Source organism: Hermetia illucens, chromosome 1 (genome assembly GCF_905115235.1).
Source record: "Hermetia illucens chromosome 1, iHerIll2.2.curated.20191125, whole genome shotgun sequence".
Classification (NCBI taxonomy): Eukaryota; Metazoa; Arthropoda; class Insecta; order Diptera; family Stratiomyidae; genus Hermetia; species Hermetia illucens.
Window position 1 is genome coordinate 166,629,015 of NC_051849.1, and position 25,719 is coordinate 166,654,733.

At 42.4% G+C, this 25,719-nt stretch overlaps 1 protein-coding gene across 5 annotated transcripts in view; it reads left to right on the forward strand.

Annotated features, from left to right (window-relative positions):
• The window catches only part of LOC119661408 (ATP-binding cassette sub-family G member 1), a 59,768-nt gene that overhangs the window by 16,336 nt on the left and 17,713 nt on the right, over window positions 1-25,719 (forward strand). For 4 of the 5 annotated variants that reach the window (XM_038070742.1, XM_038070738.1, XM_038070740.1 and 1 more), the window contains 2 exons: window positions 7,870-8,173; window positions 8,235-8,358. In XM_038070742.1, the coding sequence (XP_037926670.1) occupies window positions 8,089-8,173; window positions 8,235-8,358 (209 nt within the window). In that variant the 5' untranslated portion in view covers window positions 7,870-8,088. Of the gene's footprint in view, window positions 1-7,646; window positions 7,784-7,869; window positions 8,174-8,234; window positions 8,359-25,719 lie in introns of those variants that run through there. The other variant, XM_038070741.1, reaches the window with a different exon arrangement.

Below are 25,719 nucleotides of genomic sequence, written 5' to 3' on the forward strand. Positions count from 1 at the left end.
ATTTTCTTTTCGTGGGTTCTACACTACCTCTCAATAATAGAGAATGATTTCTAACAATCTCATTTTTTCACTCCCTTCAAGGCTCCCCTAAATGCTGCTCTTTGCGTCATGCCGACATCCACTTCCCATTGCAAAGCATACATTCAAGATCAACTTTGAACTTTTTGAATATTGGAGAAGAACTCCACGTTTACTGCACCTTTTGGACCTATCATTACCGACGCATACCGCCACGCTGTGGCCAAATTCTAATCATCTGAAGCAGCACTTGAGGGACTCCTGCTCTCAGAATTGGTAACTGAATCAGCTTATTTAAACTTTACCAAATTTCCAACTTTCAAATTTACCAACCATTGCCTCATTATTGTACCAGAAAAGGTTAAACAATAGAAGTTTGGAAATAAGCAAATTTTCAAAAGAAAAAAAACCCTTAAAAAACAAGCTGCCTTTCCATTGGTTAGGTAAAACTGTCTTGCGCATAATGAACGGCTAGACAAATCTAACCCGTGTGTTTTCGACCCCAACTTTCTCTGTTTTACTGCGAATTCCCCCACTGGTGATTAACCCTGTCTAAGGAAACAGCGTATTCATTACAGGAAACAGCATACTCATTATTTCCTGTATCTAGATCGCATAGCTAATTGGCGACGTTTTTCCCTAAGATTAACCATAACTACCTCTACAGAAGGGATCGATGACTCAGAGCAAATGAATTTGGTCCCATTTACAGCCTTTTTGCAGCTTTCTCTTCGAGATTTTATATGCATCCTGTTGCTTTTGAGGGGCTGTCGTTCTATCGCGGTCCCTCATTGCCCTCTTCGTGTTCAGGTATTCAGCTCTGAGTGAGTCTGTACTCTTCTTCCACAAGTAGATAGGCTCTCTATGCTTCTTACCTACCTCTTTTGTTATAGAGGCATTACAGGATTTGCTTAGGCTTTTTCTCATGTCTGGGCACATTTGTTCTGCGCTTCTAATTAGTCTGCAGTATTCCTTTAAGGGTGTTCATAAAGATTTTGACGCCAAAGGTTTTTGAGTTTCACTATCTTCTTAGCCTTGCACCATTGCGTTTTGTTATACCTTTTACTTTGTTTTTTATGAGCTCGTTCTTTACTTGCCTAAGATGACGGAATCTATTGTGTTTGGAGTGAAATCTCAGTGATGTGGATGCCTCAATTAACCCTTCTCCTCTCAAATTTGTTATTGTTGATCACTTACAAAAATAATTGGTGATCCATTTTTGGGCATTGCTATTCTCTAGCACCACGTCAAATTCCCTATGCTTGTGCTATACCTGGAACATCATAACTAAAAATGCCTTCTTTTGGGGTTACCAGGAAATTATGGAGAGAGTACTTTCATCTTTGCTTTAGGTTTATATGATGCAGATGAGTGGCTTCTTACAATGTATCTTCCTTCCTTCACCTGCTTCTTTACAGAGTATAGAAACTTGCTCTTTCCCGAAATAATCTTTTTCGCGGTATCCTTTGCAGCAGTTTGGATATAACCCGACTGCTTTTACAGGCTTCAGGGAGGTGGCCATACTCGCGGCATTTTAAGTGCCTCCAGTGTTAACTTTTTTCGGGGCGAGGCAACCAACTCTTCCCTTGCAGCATTCCAACTTGCAGCATTTCATTTCCCTATTCCGCAAGCAAACTAATTGTGCCTGTTTGTGTTTCGCTGTACGTCTTTTTAATTTCTCTTATAATAGTTCGTTTAATCATCATCATCAGCTTACTTTTCAAGTTCATGGACTTGTTGTTTCTCCCAGGCTTCCTTTTTCCGTCTGTGAAATCGTTTCTTCGCTCGACGGAGCTCTTGTTAGATGTCTACGTGTACCCGTGTTCTTTGAGAATGCAACTTTACTCGGTATACGGCATTCTTCCATTCCGCTGCTAGCTTACATTCATCGTCAAACCAGCCGTTCCGACTTTTCTTGTGGCTGGGGCCAAGTATTAATGATAACGCTCTTCAGTTGATTGTGAAGATCATTTGTTGATGCTTCATCTCCAGGACATCTGTTAGCTGCGGTTATTGCGGGATCCATTTCTCCCTTCTAGGTGTTACGGAGGGTTGTGCTATGAATGGTTCACCTGATTGTCAGAGGCGATTTTAGCTGGTGTTGTAATTCGAGCTCGCAGCACTATGCCAACGAGATAGTGATGTGAGAATCTATAATGTCCCCCCCCCCCTCCCTATATGTTCTGACATTCATCAAGGCTGGCAGGTGGCGGTGTTCAATCAGCGTGTGGTCAATTTGGCCGAAAGTGGTCCCGTCTGGAGAGGCCCACGTATGTTTGTGTGTTTGTGGACTGCTTTCCGCGCAAACCATGTACTTCCAACAACCATTTCGTGGGGTACAGCTAACTGAATCCACAATCCATTATCATTGGTTATCAGCATTCAGTCTGTACAGGGAGCGTACTTTCCATGAGAAATGCGGAAATCGTTACTCCTTTTTTGTTGCCGGATTATTAGTTCTAAAGCCTATCCTGTCCGAGTCTCCTTTTGTGGCTTCGTAACATAGGTTTTCAGTGTAGAGTTGTCAACTTGGAGTACCAGTTGGTACAATTTGCCCCATTTTTAGGGGCGGGAGACTCGCCTTCATCCTTCTCCGTCTGCAGTTTTTCATTTAGAAAGAACTCCCAGCGATTACCACGTGGAAGTAGGGTTTGGTAGTAGAGCTGTTGGTATTGGTTCAGTAGTTCCTTTACATCGAACTAATTCTCCAGCTTGATATGAAGGTAATCTTTGATAGCGGCCACATCTCTACTACCCTAGTGCCTCTTGAGTATGGTACTTGTGAGTTTCCTTCTTCCTCAGAACATTTTTGATTTGGCTTTTCATGTCCAATGTTCGCTGTTCTGCAAGCTCTTTGAGTTGGAATATGTAGTAGACTGTCTTTCTGGATCCTTATCAGATTGACATCATCCATAACACTAAACATCTTGAGACCTACCGTTCCGAAATACATAGAAGCTGTTTGGTCTAGACCATCGTTTTATTAGGGGCACCTCTAGGCAGGGTATGTCATGTCGTCTTTTTCTACCTGAGATATTGCACCGAGTTTTAACGCCTTTGCCATACGAATCAGGTGACCCGCAGATCGCAACCTATGAATAATAATAATCGTTGGCGCAACAATTCAATTGGATCAGGGCCTTGAACGGTGTTAAAGCACTTCATTTAAGACCGTAACCGTACACTACAGTACACTGTAGGAGGCAACATGGTCAGCACTGTGCTCGCCCGAGATTATTACCCTGATTTGACTCAGGTATTCGTTCACAGCTGAGTCAACTGGTGTCCAACGTCAAATCACGATACAAATTCCACCGCCACCAGTGAGATTTAAACCGCGACCTTCCGTAGGACAGTCTTGTGCTCTAACCACTCAGTTATCCGGACACACCAACCAAACGGAGGTGTAATCGTTCAGAATCATCATCCTCATATAATGACAGTCGCTCCTATATTTCCAAATTGGGCGGCTTAAGTGCATCTTTCACCTTTTCAAGTGTAGCTGATGGGACAGGTGCACTGAGCAGGTCTTGAAATATCGGACCCATCGGCCCCCCCGGCCTCCAATGGGATTTCATATTGTGTTAATGTAAAATATAATCTTGGGCCGGAATCCTACTATGATTCTTGCCTGGTGACCGTTAAAAGCCAACTAAACTACACCAAAGATAAAGAAAAGGCGATAACGCGCAAGTTGACTTAAAGAATTGGGTGTTATGGTTCACATTATGAATCCGTTCATGCCGACGGAATGTCGTTAGAGAGATTCAAGAACGAAGTTAAGATTGTCAGTCTCCTAATTCGGTCTGGCCCTTAAGCGGTTAGCAGTTTCGTTCTGGAGGAAACACTTGTTGCGTTTGATAGGCTAGCATCATCGGATGTATGTTACGCAGTTTAGCTACTGAACTAGATTATACAGCATGCTCCTCGCGTTATTCAGGTGATTAGGATTCGATCATGAGGTGACTGTCTGCAAGGAGAAAGACCATGTGTATGTTCACGGCTCGCCGATTGGCCATGTTGCAACAACGAGGTGTACTGCCAGAATTGGATTTCCGGCAGAGCGTATGCTTCTCTCGGCGTTGTGTCCCATATACTTCGCAACGGTGGTAAAGGCTGATGTTTTGAGAAACCTGGGCCGTCAATGGCGTTGTCAAGACTTGCCTGTGTACATGCGAGTGTTCAATGCTAGTGGGTTGCCCAAGGCAGCTGTTCTAATAAATGATATACATCCATGTAGGTTGGGTTTGAGTCTAGAGTCTCACTAATCAATGGGACGTATGTGTCTTTGGGGTATTTTGCGTAAGCATCGACTGTCCACTTATAGACGGCTTGGAGCAGTATATCGCGCACCTGGATGAGATGTTTCTAAAGGGTCTAAAACTGATATTAGTTTTTTGCCGATGTTGACCAACTTAGGCTCGCTTTCAGGGGTGGTGTAACGTCTTATGAAGATTTTTTGAGGTAGTCTAAGCGAAAAGTCTGGAGACACTTCGTCGGTGAACATATTGGTGACCCTTGGGGAGGATCTGCCAGATATGCCAACCAAAAGAAGTCACTCTTAACATGAATTATTTCCAATATCCGGATATTAGGTACCCCGGGCAATCGCACTGAGGAAGTAGAGCGATTCCTCCCCTTCATTGTTGTGATATCCAGGAGAGTACAAGGATCAGGTCCAGTCTTATGTCCAGTTTGAATTTTGCTCTGTTTTCCATTGTGTTAACAAACACGCCCTTACAATGTTCTTAGATTTCAAAGATGCATTTCATTGCCTTGTCTTCTGTGTTATCGAAATTATGAGTGTGGCTGTCAGGAATTAGTTCCATGGAGGAGCTGCTTCCGTGGTAGGAAAGAATCCATCCAAGGCGTCTAGGCAAATGTGGAGAGCGGCTGCCCACAGCCATCTATCGCAGCTGCTTTTGTATGGAACCTGATGGATGAACTGCTGACTGGGCTTAATACACAGATTGAATGCGTTTCTTACGCGGATGATCTCCGCATTCTGATCGGCGGATACATCCTACTTCAACTTGAACAGGGAGTACCGAATACATGCGTATCGTTAATTTGTGGTCCATTTAAGTCGTTGTCAAGATTTTTATGAAGTTAATCGTCTTAATATATATGCATCTTACGTCTTACGCTATTAATTAAATTGAAATTGCTTGAAATTCGGAGAGAAATTAACATACCAGGGAATTACAATTGCGGAACGTATGTAGTTTTTTCCACACCTGATAGAACGCGCTAAACAAAATTGGTGTATATGTTGGCTTGTGTAAAATGGTATTGGTCAGGTTTAAGGATATGAGAACTGTCAGATTCATATATGTTGGACTCCTTGTTGTGTGTTTTTTTGTACGTTGGGTCAGTTTGTGATGACGGAGGAAGCTACTCTACGCCTGTCAACGAGTAGCGTTGTTCGCGTGTCTTCCTGTACGTTGCACGGTTTCATCTGATACTGTACGTTGCACGGTTTCATCTGATACCATCCAAGTATTATTGGATGTTCCTTCTTTAGATCTAGAGATAGTTCGGTGCATCAAGAACCTCAAGAGGCGCACCTTTAAAGTAAAACGATCTTTTTTGTAGTAATGTAGTGGAGGTGTTAGGACAGGGCAGATTTGATAGAATGGAAGTAGTGAAGTCAGATAATATATGCGTATGTGAAATGTGTGTCTGCCAGAGGGAGCTTTATCGTAGACTTTACGCTCGAAGTGGACTTACCCCACTTGAAAGAAATTCTTTTCTCTTGGAGCTTTGCCTCAAGTTGGGGTTGTGTTCTGTCTGTCCTGGGTACAGTTGATTCCGCAACATGCCAAATGGGTGTTTGATGTTACCTAGTCGTTGCTAGCACTGATAAGCTTCGATGTGCTAATGCATATTTTATAATTTAATTTCGAATGTTGTTAACCCCGCTGCGCCACACATGCCCAGAAGCTGTCCTCCGACCGTAACAGTTGGTTGCATTTGCATGCATATCGTGAGCAGAACTGTTTGTGGGCTCAATAAGTGGAGTTGTACTGTCCAATTTGGAGGCCATACCCCTTAATTGGGCAAAGGTGTTGGATAGGTTTAACATCCACTGGTATGGGTGCTTGCTTGCCTTCAGTATAAACCAGCACCGCTCTTCTATTGACGGCAGGGCACTGATCGCCAAACCAAATCAGTTAGTTAATTATATTATAGAGAATATAGCCCCCAGCTCTTTTTCAATCTGTGAGTCTCTTCATATGCAATGAGTAGGATGATTTTATGACATATTTTATAACCAATGGAAGAGTGGTGTAGATTTTTTGTTGGAATATGGTCATGTGTCATGTGTGTTCGGATAGCTGAGTGGTTAGAGCACAAGGCTGTCGTACGGAAGGTCGCGGTTCAAATCTCGCTGGTGGCAGAGGGATTTGTATCGTGATTTGACGTCGGATACCAGTCGACTCAGCTGTGAATGAGTACCTGAGTCAAATCAGGGTAATAATCTCGGTCGAGCGCAATGCTGACCACATTGTTTCCTACAGTCTACTGTAGTGTACCGTTACGGTCTTGAATGAAGTGCTCTAACACACTTCAAGACCCTGATCTAATATGGATTGTTGCGTCAACGATTATTATTATTATTATGGTCATGTGGGGTATGAACTGAAAGGTCCTAATCAGTATTTTTCAGGACTACCCTAACTTTCGCTATCAACTGGCATTCAAGGCAACTATGACCCCGAATGTAGGTACCATAACCAGTGCAACAGATCTCGTTCTCAGAACCTATATAACCGAAAAATGTAAAAAAAAGTGACAGTGGTACACATATACGAAATCTAGCACTCAAAACACAATCCATTGCAATATTTGCTCAAATAATAGCATATAATCGTATTTTAGAAATTTACCCGAAAACTCATAAAGTTTATTCCAGAAGTACAAAATCTGGCATCATCAGTAATAGTTATATTATAAGACATAATTCTGGAAAGTTTGAGGGCAACCTAAAAGTTATTAACGCACGCAAAACTCCTGTATTTCGACTTGAATCGTTGTTTTTATAGCGCCAATTCATTTATTGATTGATTTGAAGTCTGTTACGGACGCAATTCTTGTGGATGACAAATTCTATATCCCATTCTCGCTTTCCTGAGTTTTTAGTTTTTACAGTGTAGTTCTTAAGCTGTAGCGGCATAAATAATTTATCTGGCGAAATTTGCGTGGGACAATAATCTACTTGCGGCCATTTGGCTTGAAAATTTTGTTTCTGGACTGATAACTTTGCGTGCGAGATGGTCCCATAGTATCATATTGGAACCATCTTTAGCTACGTCGCGATCCTATTGTTTAAAGTTAATTTAACATAGATTATAATTTCCCTCGATCCATTCCCTTCGGAGGCATGGCTTTAAATTTGGTAATAAGGACGTAGTGCCCAAAAAGGTTGATAGTCGCTTCAACACCGGAGGAGAATATAGCGTATATCAAGTGCCTACAAGGAGTGGTTCCAATCTTCAAATACAATCTCTTTTTGTCCGATTATTTGTAGTTAATTTCCGAGATACGTAGCTTTGAGGGTACATGTGCACAGAACAAGAATCAGTTTTCGATTACATCGCTAAGCTAAATGATGCATGTAGTTCGTACAAAAAAGAGGACCTTTCTGCCTTAGTTCGTGTGGGCCTATCACACTATATTTATTTGTAAGATAAGCTTAAACGCATCTAGCTCGGGCCTAACCAGACCATACGACTACCAAGTTGTTGTTAAAGATTTAAAAGAAGTAATGCTTCGCGGCCCCTCACATATATCTCACAGAGATCAGGTTTTGTAGGTCTTTTATAAATTATCTTCTTTCCGACGTTTCAGATACGAGCCCAGTGTGCAAGTGAACACAGCGAAGAAATGGTGAATTAGAAGTAACAAGTAACCAGTGAGAGAAAGTAACGGCCATGTTGTGATACCACATAGTGCAATAAACTATCGCCAACGTACAGTCACTTTCGTGAAGTAATGTGCATTGGATACCACAGATTCTTGGAGTAAATATTAAAAATTATAAAGCAAAATTAATAATCGAATTTGATAATGAGTGATTCGGCGACCGATCTACTACTAACCAACCAACAGATCACGTTGGAGTGTAGAAATGTGACTTACCGGCCCAAATCAAGTGAGGCTTTTTGTTTGAAAGTGGCTTTTGTTTATAATAAAAACTTGACTACTTTCCATAGAAAGTCTCAAAGAAGACATACTGAAAGATGTTTGTGGAAAATTTATACCAGGTCGACTTACGGCTATCCTTGGACCATCTGGCGCCGGAAAAACGACATTTTTGAATGTTTTATCTGGTTTCAAGTAAGTATTCTTCTATATTTCAGATTGAGATAAAACAAAAGCAACGTGTAAATTTGGTACATGTTTTTATTAATCTTTTGTGCAACATCTGAGTTAATAATTATCAGCGGATTAAATTCCGTGTCGGAGAAATTCATAAATTTAAATTTCCTTTTTATCTTGCTTTCGGCGTACTTTACAGGTGTTCAGATAAGTAACCAGATTTGAAAATAAAGTTTGTTTTATCTCGCTTGATAAAGGCATACTAGACTAATTATCAATATTCCAAGTATTCATTGAGGATTGAATACAATTTATGTACACTTGGGTAAATGGAAACTGCAATAAATAAAGTCTTGCGATTATAAATCATTAACTACTAATAATTAAACCTATGAACCACAGAATATATAATTTAAATGAAGGCTGTGAAAAATGTGTTCATGGAATACAAAAGCCTTCTATTATATTCGGAATATTTGCTGAGGAATATTCGTAAACGCAATAAATAAATTAAATGTGTGAGGTTAGCCGCCGTATATTTACATAACAAGCTGGTCCCAAACTCAAATAAAGGGTCTGAGGCGGGTGCTGAGTATCCTCAGTAAAATAAAAATAAACTGATGACATCAGGAAAAGAGATAAATGGAATTTAGTTGCTAAGTCCTATCCGATCTCACTTGGCGGCAGGTTCCACGTTAAGCGAACTAAAAAAAAACACATTCAATGTCGCTAAAAAAGTATGATACTGTTCATTAAAGACTCTTGGAAAAATTCTAGGAGGTCCACCTGGGTCGATGCAAAAGGTTGGCTCCAAGACTGTCAAAAAATGAGCCAGGGTTCTTGACGAATCTCATAAGGACGTACGCATAGCCTCCCTGAGAACGCTTTTATCCTGATTCCTTTCTAGACTGCGTAGGCACCACAAACAGGTCGATTCGAGAAAGATGTCTTCTGTCAACTACAGCATCGACTACACAAAGATCTGTAATGTCCCTGCCTATGATTAGTCATGTTGGGGAAAAGGCACACGGCAACTGATGCCATGGGAGAAAAGAGTTTAAAACGTGCAATGAGAATGACGAACGTAACTCAATTTGGCAGCCACTTTTATTTGTGAACGCGGTTTTTAAGCGATTGTCTCAACTTCCTCTTTTTTAATAGGGGGAAAAATAAACACAATTTCGCTATAATCTCAAAAATGCTGCCGTTTTCTAACCGCGTGATGTCACCAAAGCTGTTCCCTATGAGACCATCTCAGCAAACGTCGGTCGTTGGTTGCCGCGTTGCAAATGAAGTCTCCATTGAAACAAGACGAGGAACGCACTGCTCCACCGCGAATCGTATAGTGGCAATTTCCCGAAAAAAAGAAAGAATGGTCTCCTTGAGCGACTGCTGTCCATTACATGGCATCAAGCTGAAACTGTGATCTACAAAGCGGTTTATACAACCCTGAAAATTGAAGGTTGGTGAAAATGAACCCCTCTATTTAAATTTGTCGTTGATAAAACGCGTACCAGCCCGCATAAAAGTTGAAGAGGCAATTGAAAGCATTTATCGTTCAAGAAATCGTTAACCCAGCCGGTTTGCAAGAACTGCAGAACTGCTAACGCAATATGCGCTACGCCGTAAGTCATGGAAAAACAGGGTTCCATTGCCTCTGTCGATGTTCTTCAAGTAAGCGACCATTCCGCATTTCTTTTTATTATTCTCATTGATACTGCGACAAGGGATATCCAACAAAACAGGGTTTCTGATGATCGGCTCCAAATTAAACTGCATTATGTCGAGAACTGAGTGACTTGAACATCCTGGATCAATGTCATCAGCCATTGGTACGTCGCATTATGAAATTGCTTCATGCACGAACGCAACTTGGACAAAATGGCGTCCCATAACTGACGTTCTTTATGATAAGCGCAACAACGAATGTCTCAAGTTCAAAATTTACCCTAGTGTCCCTCGTTGGTCCTGAGTGCTAGTTGACTACCAAAGGCAATGAATGGAACTTCACAGAAGTGCTGAATCAGTGGCATAAGACGTCGTAATCACATTTGAAATGAGGACATTCGGAGACGGGAAAAGACGTGTCTTCGATGCCATGGACATGTAATTCGCGCTAACCAGAATTCACTAGCTAAGATTGATCTGAACATTGAAGCTGATGGGAAACGATGAAAACACCGATCATAATAACGATAGCTATGAGGAATTCCGAAGCAAAAATATGGCACCAAGATGCAATAACTGCAAACGGGTACAGGGGGTAAATACTGGATATGCAGCAAACAGTGGAGATTGTCCACAATACAAAGCGTCCATAGAATGGAGGATCTCACGAACTAATTACAAATGCTGAGAATCCATCAGCTTAATATGCACAGGTCGAGAACTGTGTCGAACGAGGTGGCAAATTTGGTACGAGGGAACAAAATCGATATGATACTGACCCAAGAGCCATATGAATATGGGGGGAAAGTTTGCTGCTCAAGCAGCACCACCGCGGTTTTTGCAATCGAAAGCAAGAATAGCAAGCCCCGAACTACGATTCTGTTAAAAAAAGATCGCATAACGGCTCTCAAATTGAGCCACATAAGTGACTCACACTGTATGGTGGTGCAGGCCACTGTGAGTGTGAGCATGCTTTTAATATAGCAGGAGATATTAGGTAAAGCTTGAGAATGCATTAGGTATGATTGGCCAGTTATTATCGGCATGGATGCCAATGCAAGCTCACCTATGTGGGACCCGATTTAGGCCAGGAAAACGCAAAACGACCGGACAGCGGCTAGATGAAGGCAAAAGGAAGAAGTTATTACGAACTGAGGCTTGATTTTTCTCAATCAAATGATTGAGCTTCCAACCTACAGGGGGAATATACCGGGAAATAAATCATATATTGATATCACGCTGGCTACACCAGCTTCAAGGCTGGTGAAAAATTGGAGGATGGTAGATAGCCTCACATCCAGCGGTCATAGGCTGATTAAAATCGCTCTTCGCTGGAGTGAAACCGAACTTGGAAAACTCAAAGGAAACCCTCGGTTTAATACCAAAAAAGCAAACAGGGAAAAGTTCAAGTGAATTGAGGAGTGCGGAGGATCGTGTTCGCAATGAAAACTTTGCAACGAGCACTGAAGAGCTTGCAGCCACGCATAATAAACGCAAGTGAAAAGCCATCAATTGGAAGCAAACGTGAGATGGCAAAACACCAGGCTTAAATGAGAAAATCGCAAGATTAAAGAGAAAGTTCAATAGGACAAGGAGAAAGCAGCAAAACGGTAGAAATGTAGCCAATTGGAATGAGAAACTGAGAGACTTTGTTAGTGCTCTTAGGTACTCAATCAGGAGCAAGATAGAAGACCCCGGTGGAAATAAAGCGAAAGCTGAGAGACCGTTCGGAATGGTAAGGCGTCAGGGGCCAACCAACTCGAGGTGGAAATCGTAAAGAGGTCGGCAATTCATAAGGGTATTCTTCCCAGACGTTGCGAGGAGACTGAAAATGAAGTGGCCAATCATTTTACAAGCCAATTCCTTATAGGACACGCTGACTTCAAATGGAAGTTAACGCAATTCCAGCTCAGCACAAACAGGCGTTGTCACTTCGAAACACAGGAAACGGGACTTCACATGCTATATGAATGTCCGGTACACGAGGATGAAAGGCAGAGGCTGGTAAATGCAAGCATGGTTCAACTTGAAACATGGCTAGTGCAGCCGGAGGACCTTGTTGGGCAGAAGCTCTTTCCTGCATTTGAGAATTTTTTCAGGGAGGTGGTGAAAACCAAAAAAGCTTCTAGTGCTTTTACCCTAGGATACGACGAAAGAACATAGAGAAACATTTGGAGGATTGGGCATCAGAAACGATCACCTTGCGCACCGAGGGCACCGATAAATAAAATCGGGAACGTAACTCAACTCCCGGAATATTTTAATCACAACGTTTTCCTTGTGATTACAATATTCAACTTGCCATAAGCATCTTAATTAAACTTGAGAAATTGAAAGTTTTAATCATGTAACTTCTCTCTCTCTCTGGAGAGTGTAATTAGGTTAGGACTAGAAGTCAAACTTTTAAGGAGATTTGGATAAATCGAACTTGGATTTTACAAGGAGCCATAACAGAAAATGCATATATAGCTTGGAAATATAGAAATTACCAGGCAATCACCGTCATTGGCGACAGGACAAATTGTAACACGTGGTGCATAGGTCAACTTTTAAGAAACGCTTGGGCTAATATCTTGGGGAAAGCCTTTGGTATAAGCTAAACATTTAAGACGATTTGCGGGGAATCCAAATGCAGGGCAATAGTTTGATCTTAATTTTAAAATGGGAAAAACACAGGACACAAACCCAATTTTAGGGAACCGAAAATCATTAGGTTTTCTATCTAACGAGGAATAGCTGAACTCGCAATTAAAATATTAGGTTAAGGCAACTAAGCGGGTTTCCGTGCCATTAATCTGCGGCAACGTTCCCGTTGTGCTGCGAATTGTATGCGGTTGGCCGCTGGTGTTTGAATTTTAGGAGCTCCTAGAAGAGAGTAGATTCGAACTTCGCCCGGGCCACCATCAAAGGTACCCTTTTTCGAGATTAAGTGAAGATGTCGAAGCTTAAAAGCGGATCTACGAATGTTGGGCAATGAAAACTCGTATCGTCGCTGCATTTAGTTTGAACTTCGATACCGCAATAAATCTCTGAAAGTGCAGCATCGCGTGCGCCTTGACAAAATGTAATTTATTACTATGCTGGTCAGGAAGGCGGAAGCTAATACAAATAATAATTTTACTGCTATGTAAAGCACCTTGAAGGAAATTGCAAGTGATCAAAAGTTTCCCGATAATCCGATCTGCAACAATAACTAGGATCACGAAGAGCTTAAAACGTAGCAAGACCATTTCACCAACCTTCTCAATCGTATAACTTCCGCTGTAGTTTCACTTCTTCTGGATGAAATCACTATTCGTCTTAACAAACGGGTACGCACTGCTTCCCCAAACAATAGTGCAATCATCTGCCCCGTCAATATAAGGATAGACCTAGAAGTATGTGGCATAGAACATTGGAAGAGGAATGCATGCTTCTCGGAGAAGGAGAGGAGGGAATTGTAGCAGCTTGTACTCGTATAGTTGGCATGCTAGCGCAGCAATTTAAGAATCCCCTAAAGTAAAGTAAAGTCGCTGAGCATGCCGCTTTCTAGGTGGAGTTACTATCCGGAGCTCCTGCAGTTTCCACAGAGCAGCTACCACACGATTGGGGATAAAAGCGGAGGATCTTTAAGATACCGAAAAAGGCAAGTTGGACAAATATAGAGGTTTTTGCATGTTCCCTCCTGTTACAAGGATTGTTTTTGTCTGCAGAAGATGGGAAACAATTGATCACGATATCTGCATGATCTCTCTCCGAGTCAGGAACTTTAACCTTGAAGAAAGAGGCAAGAATAGTCGGATTGAAGGTAAATACCAACAAAAATAAGGTTCTCAGTCTGACTGGTTACCGAATCCTTCGTAGTTGTAAAACATCGGACATGTTGAACAATTTGTAAATGTGTGTAGCGTTGTTTCTTCAGGCGGATGTTACACGACGTATTAAGAGTCCTAGATCCGCCTTCGTTGTTTTGTCTAAGACTTGGAAACATACTTTAACACCACGGAGTTTTTATGATAGGATATGAATTCTCCACAATTACTTAAAGAGTCCAAGCCTTCGACAGTAGACGTTTTGATTAAAAATAGAAAGTAGCTGTGGGTAGGTCACACGTTGAGAAAGGGAGATAACTTCAATGCTGGCTATACCCTGCAGTGAAGTCTGTGTATTGGCAATTCGATATCCATTATGCACGACCTGACGGTCACGGTATCGCTCATAGATTTCGTCGATATGTAGTCTACGGAATCGTCCATCCTCATGTAGGGGGCCAAAAATTCTTGCCACCATATATTTTGTCTTGTTTTTATTGATGTGCAACCCAAGATCTCGCGCCAATTGCCGCCTGTTCGATCTGGATGAAGACAGTTTGTACGTCTCGGGTCGTTCTTCCCATGATGTGGATTTCGTCAGCATAGGCCAATAGTTGGGTGGAGTTAAAGGGGATCGTACCCCTCGCATTTACCTTAACATCACGGATCACTTTCTCCAGGACCAGGTTAAAGAGGACGCATGATAGCGCATCCCGTTGTCGTAGACCGTTGTTGACGTCGAATGGTCTTGAGAGTGATTCTGCTGCTTTTATCTGGCCTCGCACATTGGTCAGGGCCAGCCTAGTCAGTCTTATCAATTTCGTCGGGATACCGAATTCTCTCAAGGCTGTGTACAATTGTACTCTGGCTATGCTGTTATAGGCGGCTTTAAATTCGATGAATAGATGGTGCAACTGATGTCCATATTCCAACAGTTTTTCCATCGCTTGCCACAGAGAGGAAATCTGATTTGCCTTGAGTGAAGCCTCTTTGTTATGGGTCAATGATGTTCTGAGCGGATGGGGCTATCCGGCCTAGCAACATACCGGAGAATATCTTATAGATGATACTCAGCAACGTGATACCTCTATAGCTGCTACACTTCATGATATCTCCCTTTTTATGTATGAGATAGATAATCCCTCTTTGCCAGTCGTCAGACATTGATTCGCTGTCCCACGCCTTGAGCATAAGTTGATAAACCACTCGGTGTAATTGGTTGCCTCCATATTTAACCAATTCGGCCGTAATTCCATCGACTGTTTCTTCTATACTTTATGGTGGCAGTATATGTCCGTCGTCTTCAATTGGCGGGACCTCCAACTCGCCAATGTTCTGGTTGTTCATCAAAGTACTCAACCCATCGCTCCAATATGCCCATTCTATCGGAAATCAGATTTCCCTCTTTGTCTCGGCAGGATGAACATCGAGATGTATAAGGCTTCATCCTGCTGACTTGTTGGTAAAACTTCCGCGCCTGGTGCGTTCTTTTCTAGTTCATAGACTTGTTGATTCTCCCAGGCTTCCTTTTTCCGTCTGTGAAGTCGCTTCTCCGCTCGACGGAGTTCGTGATAATTCTCTTCGCGTGCCCGCGTTCTTTGAGAATGCAATATTACTCGGTATGCAGCATTCTTCCGTTCCATTGCTAGCTTACATTCATCGGCAAACCAGCCGTTCCGACTCCTCTTGCGGCTGGGGCTAAGTATGTTTGTGGCCGTATCAATGCAACGCTCTTCAGGTGGTTGTGAAGATCATTTGTTGATGCTTCATCTCCAGGCCCTCAGTAGACTGCGGTTATTGCGGCATGCGCGGAGGGCTGTGTTGTGGATGGCTTTAGTGTTAACTCTCATCTGATTGTCAGAGGAGATTCTGGGTGGTGTTGTTATTCGAGCTCGGAGCACCATTCCAACTAGATAGTGATCCGAGTATATATTGGCCCCCCTATATGTTCTGACATTCATCATGTATGTTTGTGGACCACTTTCCACGCAAACCAGGTACTTCGAACAACCATTTCGATGCTGTTAACTGAATAACCCGCAGTCCGTTATCATTGGGAGTGGAAGCCGACATATCGCCTGAATACGGGCTCCGTCCCTACTTGATTGTTAAAATCCCCCAGGGACAGGCTTCGAGGGTTCATTCTACTGCCTCATAGAAGGTACCCTTCTCCGACTCTGCAGTCTCTTCTGTAGGGGCGTGAACATTAATGTACTACTAATACTAAATTTGCCTCGCAAGCGCAGAGTGCATAGCCGTTCGCTTATGTTTTCAAAGTCGATAACAGCAGGTTTCATTAGCTGACTAAGAAACGCACTCCGAGCACATGGTTTATTGGATGGCCGCTATAATATATGGTGTAGCGACTCTTCTCCAGGAAACCGATCCTTGTCCAACCCATCTCCTGCAACGCTGTTACATCAGCCATATATTGTGATGTGTATCTGTTTGGCAGTTCCATCCGTGCACAGGAAGCGCACATTCCATGAGAAAATGCGGAAATCGTTATTCAGTTGTCGTTGTCGAGTTTGTCGTTGTGTTATCCGTCCAGCCCAAGCCTCCTGTTGTTGCTTCGTAACAAGTCGTTTTCCATGTAGGGTTGTCAGCTCTATCCAACCCCCAAACTGGAAGACTAGTTGATACAATTTGTCCCGTTTTTAGGCGTGGGAGACTCACCTTCATCCTTCTCCGTCTGCAGCTTTTCGTTAAGAAGGAGCTCCCAGCGTTCACCACGTGGAGGTGGAGATAGGATTTGGTAGTAGAGCTGTTGGTATTGGTTCAGCAGACGTTTACCGGGTTTTATCCTCCATCGTGAGTACCAATCCCCGTTTCGCCCTGGGATCTATACTACGCTTTGACCACCAGGCATGTCAATTGCAAAACAATGAGTGTAGTGATTATGAAACTGAAGCACAGTCTCATTGAGACCTGAGACTGTATTGATGCCCTATGCTCCAGAAAAACGTGAATATTAGGAATGCTACTCATTTCCCTTGAGAATTCTGGATGTATCCTTGTTACTAGTCTCGACAGTTTTTCTGGAATACGAAAGACAAAGTCCTAAGGGCTAAATCTTTCAGTTGAGCATGGCTCAACCAGACTCTGGGGGAACGCGAGTCGCAGAAATGACCGTCAGGGTGAAAATCATTCTCGCGAATATTTGTTGCATTCTGATATTCCAACGCGCTGGTTGCGAAAATGTTATTCCTGATGTGACCTTTTCTATAGAGTCCTTAGTGTCAGCAATGCAACGGTATAGGATCAGAGGTATAAGCCCTGTTAACACCCACATGCGGACCGGAATACCTTTTTGCTAATTTAAACAGACCCAAAGGACGGGGTCTCCATACACACAATGGAGAGGTGTGTTTTCTTCACCGAATATAAGCATATGGACTGTCAGATGAAAGTACTTTTCGAAGCAACTGCGGCGTAGAATCTTCTTGCTTTTAAATATACTTACAAAAGGAATACACCAAATTTCTTATTCCTGAAGCGCTGGGCTTTCAGTTTTCCACCTATTTATAAATACAACTCCAGAATGGAATGAAAGAGGTGAAAATTTGGGATAAAGAGATCACAAGAAAAAGGGTTTATTGCAAGAAGGAAGAAGATTCAAACAATTAGGTATGCTATGTAGAAGGATTTTCCAAGCTCCCGAACCTGGAAAGATACTTTCAGGTGGATGTGCTTGTTGTGCATTTTTAAGGTTTTGTGTGAAACAAAACCTTATTAGAATCGAGTCGATGTCTGTCTGTCTGTCACACCCGATTTATTCGGAAACGGCTGAACCGATTGTCGCGAAAATTGGTAGGATCGTGTTTACATGCAGCAAGTGGCGCCATTTTGTGTTAAGTTTAAGGGGTGTGAATGGAGGATGCAAATTTTTTTTATAAAATGTCGCCATGTGGGGTATCAAACGAAAGGGAGTGGGGCTCAAAATATGACCCTTGGCAATACCACAACGAAGTAAGTTCATATGAATGGGGTGGAAAAGAATTATTTTGTTTTATTTTTCTAGTCATTTGTATATGAATATCAATTACTCCAAACAGACATGTTTGTATGGAGATATATAGTATATCCGTGCTAATGAAATTTGAGGGCAGTGTCTAATTCAGATAGATATATTTGTACATTAAACCACCAGCATTCAATATACGTACTATATATGTACATATGTATGCTTTTGAACACGAAGTAAATCGGAAATATGGGTACGATCAATTTATATAGCATACGTGCATATGTATGTACAGTATTCGGAAATAGCCAGTTTGTTTGTTTACGACGAACATAATATCTATGGCTGTAATATGTACGTATGCCTCGTAGTTTGGAAAAATATAAAGGAATATGTTGGATTTGTAACTATCATATATACAGACAGAAAAATGTGCGTTTAAGTTTCTTACATAAGATGAACACAAAACCTTTATATCCGAAGCGCGAGCTTCCGGTATTCTGACTTGTTTAAATTTTACACGAGAAGGTTGTCATTATGCCAGTACTAAGATTTTTTATTCTTGCATTAATTCTGCTTGCCTGGAGTTGCATAAATTAACATTATTTGGTTGTATTGATAGTAACCTGGCTTCTAAACAGAAGCTTATAGATAAATCTGATGGGACATTTTTCGGAGCTAGTCTTTGAAATTCGTACATGTAATGCACACGCGGCATGCACTTCCGTGAATATATGTATATGTACGGATCATCAACTCTCAAGTGTGTCTCAGACAGCCTAATTGCATCAAGGTGACTTTGATCGTTGATCTACCATGAACCCATGGCTAACGTAGTTACCATGTAAATAAAAGTTTTGTAAAACGTCGGTTGTACTTACAGTTTTTAAACAAGCCGTAAAACTTTGTTGCCTTTTCGTACGAATAAAATTACTCCGACTTTATTGCTGTTTCCTACTTAAAATAATTATGAGCTACGTTTTTGCTGTTTATTAGAGTTCACTTACAGAATGGAAAAGTTGTTTAACCTTGGAATAGGAAATTAATACCAATGTAAAATGGAAGAGAGCAATAGTCAAAAATGAAGAATTTCCGGTAAGAGCTGAATTTTCAATTAAAAATTTACACTAATATGAGAAAAGAAAATATAATTTCATCTATGACAAACTGCATACCTTTTGCATATTGGCGCTTTTCTTAAGACTTTTCGATTTACTCATATCAGCGGAAAAACTTTAAAAATGAAAGAGAAGTATGCTAGTTTCATTTATTTTTATTATTACAAAATTTGCTAATACTTATTATCATCATCAATGGTGTCACAATTTCCTTTTGGAAAGGTCTCCTTCGTTCATTCAAATTAAATTACCCGCCCACCGCAGCCCGTTGAGACTGATTTTATTCATGACTAAACATTCATAACATCCTCAAAGATCTTTCATTATATAAGAGCCGGTATCGTCAAGGTTTATGTAGCGGCCAGAAATTCTGTGGAGGATTACTCTCTCGATCGCGCATCAGAATTGCCTGAGAACTTTTGCCTCCTCTATGCAATTTTGGTAACGCTTTTCTCTCGATCAGAATGATCATGACACGCTTGGGGCCCGGACAACGCCCCAGCTATCGAGAGGCTTCTAGTATCGTCAATACCTCCGCTTGAAATACACTGACGAATTCTAGAAGACCGTACAACTTTGCGACACCGACCGTATCCGACTACACAGACACATCTTTGGTCCGTCGGTGAAAAGCACTGTGTTATGATAGTTATGAAACTGTGTTATGTTATGAAACTATGTAATGCATCGGCGGTTTTCCCTTTTGCTCTAATTGGAAAATTGACAGCAAATTCTTCTTACCTGTTTCTTACCTGTGGCATACTCCATTGAAAATGCTCAAAGCTCCCGAAAAACTTCGTACAAGATATTACTATGGCCGCAGGGCTTCGATTTCCAATATCCGGACAACTATAATGTGACAGCATTGCTGGCGGAGCAGGAGTAGTTCAGGTCATATATCCGGCAGAATTATAGAGAACCAGTAGGGCATCCTCGGACACCGACAACGGCTATAAAGGCCGTAGAAGGCTATAAAATTCTACTGAATCCTCAGTTCTCCTGAGTCTCCAATTTAACTTGGAATTCAGGATCACAACCACACATTGTTTGAAAATGTTAACCTTTGCCAATTTAGAAGCGGAACGTGGAATTCGAGTATCCTTGCCTTGATCGCAAATACCACCTGCTCCATTTTGGTTGGATTTATGTCGAGTCCGCATTTTGCAGCTTACAGGCACACCTTTTCCAAATGCTATCCATGATTTCACTCACAACAGAAGGGAATATCTCTAATATCAAATCACCAAGTCGTCAGCTCACCCCGCTCGTGTCCACTATCCGTAGAAATTGATCCACCACTATTAACCAGAGCATCGAATAGATGGCGCCATCCTGGGGAATGCTTCTGCTCACAGTTCTAGCCAAGCGGCTACCCTCTAGATGCTCTAGACTCTCCAGCTCTATTCTGGTTAGAGCCTCTTTGATGGCTTTGGCACTAACGTTGTTGAGTGCTATTTGCAGGATATATTGCCTGATTCCTTCGCGGACTCATAGCCACGTGTCACCAGTTTCGAGTAAATGCAGCTGCGGTTGTTTATAGCCCAGCTGATTATAAACATCGGCAATTACAAATTCGGTAATCTCACAAGATTAGGGTTGCATAGGGTAGGTAGGTTAGTAGGTATCAGTGGCCGCTCCGAGGAGTACAATTAGTGCTGTGGTGCGCCGTTTTGATACCCGCAAACTCCTAAGAACATAACTGTTGTTATGAGAGCAAGGATGCTGAGTCCAGCTGACTCACATCTTTACAGCCAGCCCGTTGTATTCCTGAAGAAAAGCAGCTCTCGCACCCTGCAGTGTTTATAGCTCAGACAACTTTATCCTCGATAATTTCTGATTTGGTAGTCTCACACGGCTGGGGGGTTCGCATACCCTTTAAGCAAGTCTGGAATATTTTCACCTTTGTGGTCCTGATTCCGAACCGCACTTTATTGTCTACCTTTTCCAGTACCTTCAGGGACTCTCCGTTTATACGGAGCAGGAAGGGTTGGCTGTTCCTCTGGGGCTCCTCCTTCTTGATAACTACCTAGTCGTCCATGGGAATTTTGGGGTTTTGAAGACAGGGGAATTAGACGAGCTTGTTCTTATCCATGCGAATCTTCGGCAACCAGATGGGAGCGACCGGTATTTTGGGGATCTCGTCGTAGAGGATTACTTTAAACGCACGAACTGAGAAAGTCCCTGAAGAATTGGTCCTCGCAAGCTATAACATGGAGCCCATCGGTCACCTGAGAGGCATCAGAGTAGGGGATGGATCCCGTGTGTTCGCCTTTGGAGTCTAGGAGATGTTCAGTGACCATCTTCGATAGCTTGGCCTCAATGCTCGCACATCGCCGGCGCTAGTTTTCCGGTAGTGGAACTGCCATCTGCTAGTGCCACACGTAAGCGGCTTCTGACCACGTCGCTAAAGGATTTCGCAGTTCGCGGTTCGTCGGCTAGCTGTTGTAGCTTACTTTTCTACAGAGATTGCTTAGCGTCCGCGCTCTTCCACACTCTCGCTTCTGCTCTTGTTCGATCTAGTATTGAGGTCGATTGCATTTGAGAGTGGTGAGCTTCGCCTTCTGATTGCCTACCAGGCGTTTGCTGTTGTATTCCTCAAAAATCGCCTGGTATTTAGCGAGGTCCTTTTCATTCCGCTTGTCGGCTGTACCGGCCTCTTTATGCTTAGCAATCTTGCTGTTGTTGGGTGGCAATAGAGCCTATTTCAGTTTACAAAAACTGCTCCGTTCGAAACGTCTCACCATAGAATCAAAGCTCTTACTGTACAAGATTATGATCTTGCCAATCCTTACGTATTTCTCGGAAACTTGAGTTCTTAGCAAGAAAATTGCGAATTCTTGGCCGCGTTCGAGAGGAGAATCCTCCGAAGAATTTTTGACCCCCTACATGAGGATGGACGATTCCGTAGCCTACATAGCGACGGAATCTGTGCGAGATACCACGACAGTCTGTTTGTGGATAAAATCCAGACGTTGCAGCCCGCAAAGTTGATAAGAGTAGTAGGAAAAGAAGACGAGGCAGACCCTGCCTGAGATGGGACGGTGGCGTAGGTCAGGACGCCCGACAACTTTTAGGGATATCGAATCGCAAAGCTGGGGTGTCTGGAGTTCCTTGTTAAGGCAGACCTAGACCGGATACCGGCTGTTGGGCCGCTGATGATGATGAATCTTGCTGAGAATATACATGGCCTCCTGGTGCTGGCTCTTGAACGAAACACCAATGGACCTTCGCTTCTTAGCCGGTTGCCGGTAATAGACGTTTTTGCCAGTCTTTGCTTTTGAGCGATCCCCCAACGTCGACGATTTCGGGTTAGGAGCACTACGGCTGGTACTCACTACACCGAGCTTGACGGCAGTGGATTCCAGGCTGAAAACCATTAGTCTTCATGTTGAAAAATATTTCAAATTTATATGCAACTGGAAAATTACGTTTTTCATTAAATCTATTTTTTCCAGCTCTACTTTAGGCATTTCATCCATCAAATTTAGATAGATCCTCTTTGTTAAGATTTCTTTACCAATTGCATTATCCTTACGGGGTTTACGGGGTCAAGAAGTCCATAGATTTTGTCGGTCTTCAATAATATCATTAAGAATTGTTTAAACAGTGTGAATTGAATCGATTTACGGGGACGGGAATATTTATCAGTGCCAATTGAGATGCTTCCGAATTTTATTCGATTTTCAACCTCTAAAAACCATCAAGGACGTTCCATGTAATGTGTAACTTTTAACAAATTTTGAATCTGGTCTCCTCGTAATTAATTTTAACAAAAAACAATGTGTAGACCTTTGATTTTTGGCTGATGAGACAAAACACAAATGATTTCATTATAAACAGCAGACAAATAACCATTAACAATTTGAAAATGATAAAAATTTTTTTATATTTTTGTTTTGAATGAAATGATATACAAGGGCAAAGCAATGTAACATTAAATCATTCTACACCGTATGCAACGAACTTGCTTCATTTTTTATTTATTTTTGGCCAGAACTTCTGGGAAGTGAAAGCCCTACTAATCGACACAGAGTATACTGAGGTTCTTGGTTCTGATACTATACTTTTTACTACTAAACAATTTGTCCTTAAACCAAGAGTCATTTGATTATTTTCGTAAGGATTTTTATCAAGTATATCGAAGCCTATGTAGGGCACAGCGCGGCAAAGAAAGCTACAGGTCATTGACTTCAGGAATTTCTGAAAAGCTTGAAATCTTGCTCCACTGCTTCTCGCCATGAAACTCTAGGCGCCCCAAGATAGTAGATTCCAATAATCTTCAAAGCCATTGGGGTTATTTGCGTTCAGGTTGACATGTTTATATTCCACCTTCAATTGCAGGTAATTATCTAGTGGCAAACCGCAATTGAAGCGAACCGCGTGTTAAGCTTCCACACAGCTGTACACCTTTAATATCGAGAACAATCCAGGGGCCCTGTAAAATTTTTCCATGTCTTCTGGCATAAGTTTCGAGGGATTTATATAGAACCAAACCCCGACTCCTCGAAACTGGTACTGTATAGAGCAAGGTCGAGATCACACTCTAGCTACAAGCAGCCTACAAGTGTACCATAGTCCTCCCACTTTTGGTTTTATCCTGACCAGAGTTATACTTTCCGCAGGAGCCCTGTGGCAATCACACTGCACGTGCTGTTTATAAATGAGATTCGCGTCTATTATTATTCTCAAGTACTTGGTGGTTGCCTTCGAAGGAATGTTATGATTCCCAGTTTCCCCCTCCGCAAGTGCTAGACCAGAGCCCTTCAGCTAAGCTTCAAAAGCACCGATTGCATCTCATGAGTATAACTCAGTATTTTCTAGATATTTTGCGGCCACAACCACTTCTAAATCATTGGCATAACCCGGGGTGGTTTCCTCCAGAGCGGGAAGATGAACTACATTGTTGTATATACATGATGTTTAAGATCAATGAGTTCAGTATGGAGGCTTTTTGAGATGTCCATCGAGACAACATACTCCTGGGATCCGTTATCAGTGTCATACCAGAGCCTTCATTCTTGTTATCGACAATAGCAACGTAATAGGTGGGAGCAACAAGCTTCTGTTGCTTCCTGAGTAGAGAAAATGAGAGTTCTCGATCATGCACGCTTCAAATGCTTATATAAAGATCTGCGGTCTGCAATTCACGGTGAGCTTAAAGGTCTTATTCGGTATGCCATCCAGACTCGCTTCTTTATTGTCGACTATTCTTGAGGAGATCGTCGTCCTTGGGTATTGTGGAAATTGCCGTCCCATCCAGAGGACGCTTGAAGTTGTCAGTCTCGTCTTGCTGAGCTAATGACCCTTGGATGATTTTCAACGCTTTCGGGTAAAATACAGAATCTGTGGAGATGAATGAACATCCTCTGAATCATCCTATCACGTATAAAATCGTGATGAGATGATTCAGTGTTTAGAGTTCTTTAAATGATTTTCAACTTGCCGAGGTCCGCCAATTTGATATCCCTAAAAGTTGTCTGGCGTCCTGACCTACGCCATCGCTCCATCTCAGCCAGGGTCTGCCTCGTCTCCTTTTCTCCCATAGATATTGCCCTTATAGACTGCGCGGGCTGGATCCTCCTCCTCCATACAGAGTAAGTGCCCCGCCCACCTTAACCTATTGAGCTCATAGATTTCGTCGTTATGTAAGCCACGGGCTCGTCCATCCTCATATAGGGGGCCAAAATTTCTTCTGAGGATTCTTCTCTCGAACGTAGCCAAGAGTTCGCAATTTTTCTTGTTAAGAATCCAAACCTTCGAGGAATACATGAGGACTGGCAAGACCATTGCCTTGTAGTAAGAGCTTTGACCCTATGGTGAGACGTTTCGAGCGTCCTTTGAGAATGCAACATTCCTTAGTATGCGGCATTCTTCCGATCCGTTGCTAGCTTACATTCATCGTCAAAACAGCCGTTCCGATTCTTTTTGCAGCGGGGGCCAAGTATGCTTATGGCCGTATTTATGATAACGTTCGTCAGGTGATTATGAGGATCATTTATTGATGCTTCATCTCCATGATCTCTGTCGACTGCGGTTATTGCGGCATCCATTTCCCTCTTATAGGTATTACGGGGGGCAGTGTTGTGGATGGCTTCAGTGTTAACTCTCACCTGATTGTCAGAGGGGATTCTGGGTAGTGTTGTTATTCAAGCTCGGAACACCATGCCAACGACATAGTGATCCGAGTCTATATTGGCCCCCTATATATTCTGACATTCATCAAGGCTGAGAGGTGGCGGCGTTCGATCAACACGTGGTCAATCGGTTGAAAGTGGTCTCATCTGGAGAGCCCCACGTATGTTTGTGGACCGCTTTCCGCGCAAACCAGGTTCTTCCAGCAACCGTTTCGTGTGACACTGCTAATTGAATAATCCGCAGTCCGTTATCGTTTGTATTTTTATGTAAGCTATGAGAGCCAACGTATCACCTGAATACGGGCTCCGTCCCTACTTGCCAGGCACCGAGAGTTTCTTCCACTGCCTCGTAGAAGGTATCCTTCTCCGACTCTGCAGTCTCCTATGTAGAGGCGTGAACGCTAATGAGGCTTATATTTCTAATTTTGCCGCGCAAGCCCAGAGTGCATAGCTGTTCGATTTTGTCTTCAAAGCCGATAACAGCAGGTATCATTTTTTGGCTGACTAAGAAACCTACTCCGAACACATAGTTTACTGGATGGCCGCTATAACATATAATGTAGCAACTCTTCTCCAGGAAACCGGTCCCTGTCCAACGCATCTCCTTTAACGCTATTACATCAGCCGTATATTGGGACAGGGTATCGACTAGCTGCTCATCAGCTTCATCTCTGTACAGGGAGCGCATGTTCCATGAAAAAATG